Consider the following 4,768-nt stretch of genomic DNA (forward strand, 5'->3'; position numbering starts at 1 on the left):
AGCAGGAAAAAGATAAAACAATCTAAAACAATTGGCATCTGGGTTTTAAACGCTAACCTGTAAAGTCAAATCAACTCAATTTCAAGTTGACCTTTTTTGAGATCCAGACCCACCAGGTGAGCCAGGTTTAATAACAGTGCCTAAATCAAGAAGATGAATTTACCATTAAGATTTAAGTTTTTATTTAAAAAAATAAATAACGTGAACTTAACTATGGAACTAACAGCGCTTACTTGGTAATTTCCTTTTTACAATGGGCAAAAACATAAAAGGCAAAGGAAAAGACAGTAACTTGCCATACTGTCTAGAAAGTTTGTGCTAAAACAAAACGAAGCATTACATACTTACAACTTCAAAAGGGAAATCTATCAGGCAACCATGGCTTCTCTTAATGAACTGCTCTCTATTTTCCTGATGTGCAATCTGTTCTGGGGAGGAAGATCTGAAGCTACATCAGCATCAACTATAATCGAATCTTCTTCCTTGAAATCTCCCTTCAAGACTCCCATTGCAATTTCATTCTCAACCAACTGCTGTATCACACGCTTAACTGGCCGTGCTCCAAAGTTTGGATCAAAGCCCAGTTTCCCCAAAAGGTCGGTGGCTTCCTTGGTGTAATGCAGATCGATTTTCTTTTGTTTGAGCCTCTCTTTCAGTCGATTCATCTAGCAACAGACAATGAAATGTTAGATCCTGATCAAAATAGTTTATGAGACAGTTCAATTAAAAAACAAAACACAAAAGAAGCACACATTTAGTCACAGGGGCCCATGTCTCTAAAATTTTCATTCATGTAAACATATTAGAGTATCGAAGAACACAAGAGCTGATTAACTTTAAACCAATGGTGTCACAAACAAGAGATTTTATGGTTCAACCTCAGATGCATCATACACTGACAGGACGGGAGCCCATTGCCTTGGAGAGTCAAACCTGCCTAGAAATAATAGGCAGCAGAACATGATTGGACCAATTCTCCATTCATTATATGACAGGTATCAGAACATGCAAGAAACATGATCAGCAAATAATTTACAGATCAATCTCTCTCATACCTTTTCACTAATCGTGAATGCTGCAAACCATCAAGCAAGAAACATGCAATAACCGTGCTCATGAATTTGAGTCCAATACAAGACCAGCAAGTTATTCAAAAAGCTAGAAACTTGGCCATTGAAATGGATGAACCACTTATTTTCTATAGAGGTGAGTTTTTTTAAAAAGAAAAGAAAAGAAAAAATCCTTCACCATGTCAATGTTCCATGGATAATTTGGAATTCAGACCTCATCAACCAACTCGTCTGAGGTCCATAAACAAGAAGCAAATGAGAGAATGCTCATAGAGAGATGGCCTCTCTCTCTATCTGGATGTTCATTACAAAATGTGACGAAACTGGAAAAGAAATCAACAAGACTACCTCAACATTACATCAGCCTCCTCCTATTCCCAAGAATCCCACAGAATTTCATGTTGCAGGGATTCCAAAGTTCTAGTGACCAAGGTGGGTTAGAAAATGCATTCAGGTGTCCCAGCAATTAAATCAACAAGGAAACAGAAAGGCAATCAAAACAACGAACTGAGAGTTTACCATAGGAAAGAATTATTACCTGTATCTCAACAATTCTATTGATTTCTTTGGAGTCCAAAGGCTTGAAAACAATATATTCATCAATACGATTCATGAATTCTGGACGGAAATGTTGTCTGGCCAAATCTACAACTTGTTTTTTCATGATGTCATAAACAACTTCCTTGGTATCATGTGTATTACTGAGAGTTTCAAGTATCAAATGGGAACCAATGTTTGAAGTCATAATCACAACAGCATTAGTAAAACTAACGGTTCTTCCTTGAGAGTCAGTTATCCTTCCATCATCCAACAACTGTAGCAGAATGTTGAACACATCATGATGTGCTTTCTCAATTTCATCAAACAGTACTACAGAATATGGCCTTCTACGAACCACTTCAGTGAGTTGCCCACCTTCTTCATAGCCAACATAACCAGGTGGGGCCCCCACCAAGCGTGAAACCGCATGCTTTTCCATGTATTCACTCATATCTATTCTTACTAGAGCATTTTCAGTGTTAAAGAGGAAACTGGCTAAGGCCTTTGCAAGCTCAGTTTTGCCCACACCAGTGGGGCCCATGAACATAAAGCTAGCTATCGGACGATTTGGATCAGATAGCCCTGCCCTTGAACGCCGGATGGCATCTGCCACTGACCTCACTGCAATATCTTGACCAACTATTCTCCTGTGTAGCACCTCTTCCAGTAAAACTAGCTTCTCCTTCTCTGATTGCTGAAGGTTTGACACAGGTATACCAGTCCATTTGCTTACAATTTCAGCAATGTCAAAATCAGTCACCTCTTCTCGAAGCAAAGACTTTCCAGACTTTCGGAATTCAGAAAGGTTTCTGTCAGCCTCCTCTAACTGGCGTTGAAGGGACATTATAGTTCCATATCGGAGCTCAGCAGCACGGTTCAGGTCATATTCACGCTCAGCAGCTTCCATCTCTTGATTGACTCTATCAATCTACAAGCATTTTTAAAAAGTACAACAAAAAATTAAGGTATGAGGATAACTTTGAGGTCAGTCAATCAATAACAAACAAAGACTTACCTCTTCTTTTAAGGATCGTATTCGATTCATGAGATCCTTCTCACGATCCCAAAGTTCATTTAGTTCTTTCTGTTTTTGCTTAAGTTCTTCCAAATCATGTTCAAGCTTACTCAACCTCTCTTTTGATGCTTTATCAGTGTCATTTTTCAAAGACAACTTCTCCATCTCCAACTTCAACACAGCTCTATCAATTTCATCCAGCTCTGTAGGTTTAGAAGTGATCTCCATTTTCAGCTTTGCAGCCGCTTCATCAACAAGGTCAATGGCTGGACAATAAATCAGAAAGAGATAATGAGAAAGGTCAACAGATCACAGGCAGAGACAAACTAAAATGTACAGCATCAAACATTTTTTGGTAGTGACCATGATGGTAGAAGATTCTAGTGCAACATTAAGCACCTAGAAACCTTAAAAAGTTGAAAAAACAAAAGGTGAATTGCTAGTCTTCCTTATTCCCCAGCCTCCCCCTCCCTTTTTTCACTTTATTCTATTTGGAGGTAAGTAGGAGTGCTCATCTTTTCCAGTTATCATGCTTCTCATTTTCCTATTTGTCAGATATCATGCTAGCCACCACAATGACCACTAATAGAGGGCATTGAGTGCACTCCAATGCTTTAATTGCTTTCGTGCATTGTCAATAAGATCACACGCTATCAACATGCATCAAACAAAGTGGCAACGAAAAGAAAGAAAAGATGGAAAAAGAATACCATTATCCAATTATGATCCTGAAATGGAGTAATGGGAGGAGAATAGAGCGGTCAGATACTCAAAACTTTTTAGCATAAAGTGCTTGCTCTCAAGTCTTAAAATTGCACCTTTGTGGTTGCAAGCCTAAGACTTACTCGTCCATAGAAAAATGAATTTTTCTCCTTTCATACTCATTTTAAAGATTGAAGCTGAAACTCTGGAAATAGTTTATTTTCTATCACCATACACAGATGCAGGCATAAAATTTAACAGAAACCAGCCCCGCCTTTTATGTCCAATGTTCAAAAATAAAGTTCTCTTTTTCTCGTTACTTATTTTTACCTTTGTCAGGCAGAAAACGTTCTGTGATGTATCTATCTGCAAGAACTGCTGCTGCAACAAGGGCACTGTCTGATATTTTAACACCATGATGTAGCTCATAACGCTCACGCAACCCGCGAAGAATGGATATTGTATCTTCAACAGCTGGTTGATCACAGAACACTTGTTGAAACCTTCGTGCAAGTGCTGGATCCTTCTCGATGTATTTCCTATACTCATTCAATGTAGTTGCCCCTATACACCGAAGCTCACCTCGCCCAAGCATTGGCTTCAACAAGTTCCCAGCATCCATTGCACCAGATGTAGCCCCTGCAAGAAAATCATCAAGAAGGCCTCCCATGTCAATAGTGAATAAATTCTTAATTAAGACAGTTGTGACATCATAGAGAAAATTACATACTGATATGCCAATTTGAGAGTGCCTGCTGATCTCACCTCATGCAAACACACACCCAACTCACACTTGTGAATATGAACTCAAAAGTTTTGCATTAAGCATCTAAAACCACCAATTCTAACGGTGCATCTAAGTAAATAGTTGGTTAATTCTAACCTGCATAGTAATTATTAGTAAATAAAGGAAGACAGCAAGCAGAAGCACGGCACTGACCTGCACCAACAACAGTATGGATCTCGTCAATGAATAATATGATCTGCCCATTTGAAGCAGTAACTTCCTTCAGCACAGCTTTTAACCTCTCCTCAAATTCTCCACGATACTTAGCACCAGCAACCAATGCACCCATGTCCAGGGAGATTAACTGTCCATACACAAAATTGAAGCATAAAAAAGTTCTATTCAAATTAATTTAGGCTTGTCAGCAAAACAAATCGGTGTATCTTGCAAAATCCAAATCTGAATCTAATTGCACATCCGCAGGCCAGAATATGAACTCCAATATTTCAGATCCCTCATAATCATATTTGATTTCCAACTCTTTCCATTTAAATCCATAAGAGGAATTTGATTCAAGTCATTAAAAAAATTCTTATTGTTTACCCAGTCAATACAAAACAAGATGCAATTTAGAGCATGTAAAAAGATCTAGCAAATGTAACTAATTTAAAATCGTATCAAATTACCCATAAACAATGGATGTGAAATTGAGGG

The 4,768-nt window shown here is 38.3% G+C and overlaps 1 protein-coding gene across 1 annotated transcript in view; it reads right to left on the reverse strand.

Annotated features, from left to right (window-relative positions):
- Positions 1–190: 190 nt before the first annotated feature.
- Positions 191–4,768, reverse strand: part of LOC105136091 (chaperone protein ClpB4, mitochondrial-like) — a 7,169-nt gene continuing 2,591 nt past the window's right edge. Inside the window, exons 6-10 of the mRNA XM_011041278.1 lie at positions 4,268–4,418; positions 3,658–3,966; positions 2,626–2,891; positions 1,609–2,538; positions 191–665 (exon numbers count right to left, since the gene is read on the reverse strand). Of these exons, the coding sequence (XP_011039580.1) occupies positions 369–665; positions 1,609–2,538; positions 2,626–2,891; positions 3,658–3,966; positions 4,268–4,418 (1,953 nt within the window). The 3' untranslated portion in view covers positions 191–368. The remainder of the gene's footprint in view (positions 666–1,608; positions 2,539–2,625; positions 2,892–3,657; positions 3,967–4,267; positions 4,419–4,768) is intronic.

This window comes from Populus euphratica, unplaced genomic scaffold (genome assembly GCF_000495115.2).
Source record: "Populus euphratica unplaced genomic scaffold, PopEup_1.0 scaffold51.1, whole genome shotgun sequence".
NCBI lineage: Eukaryota > Viridiplantae > Streptophyta > Magnoliopsida > Malpighiales > Salicaceae > Populus > Populus euphratica.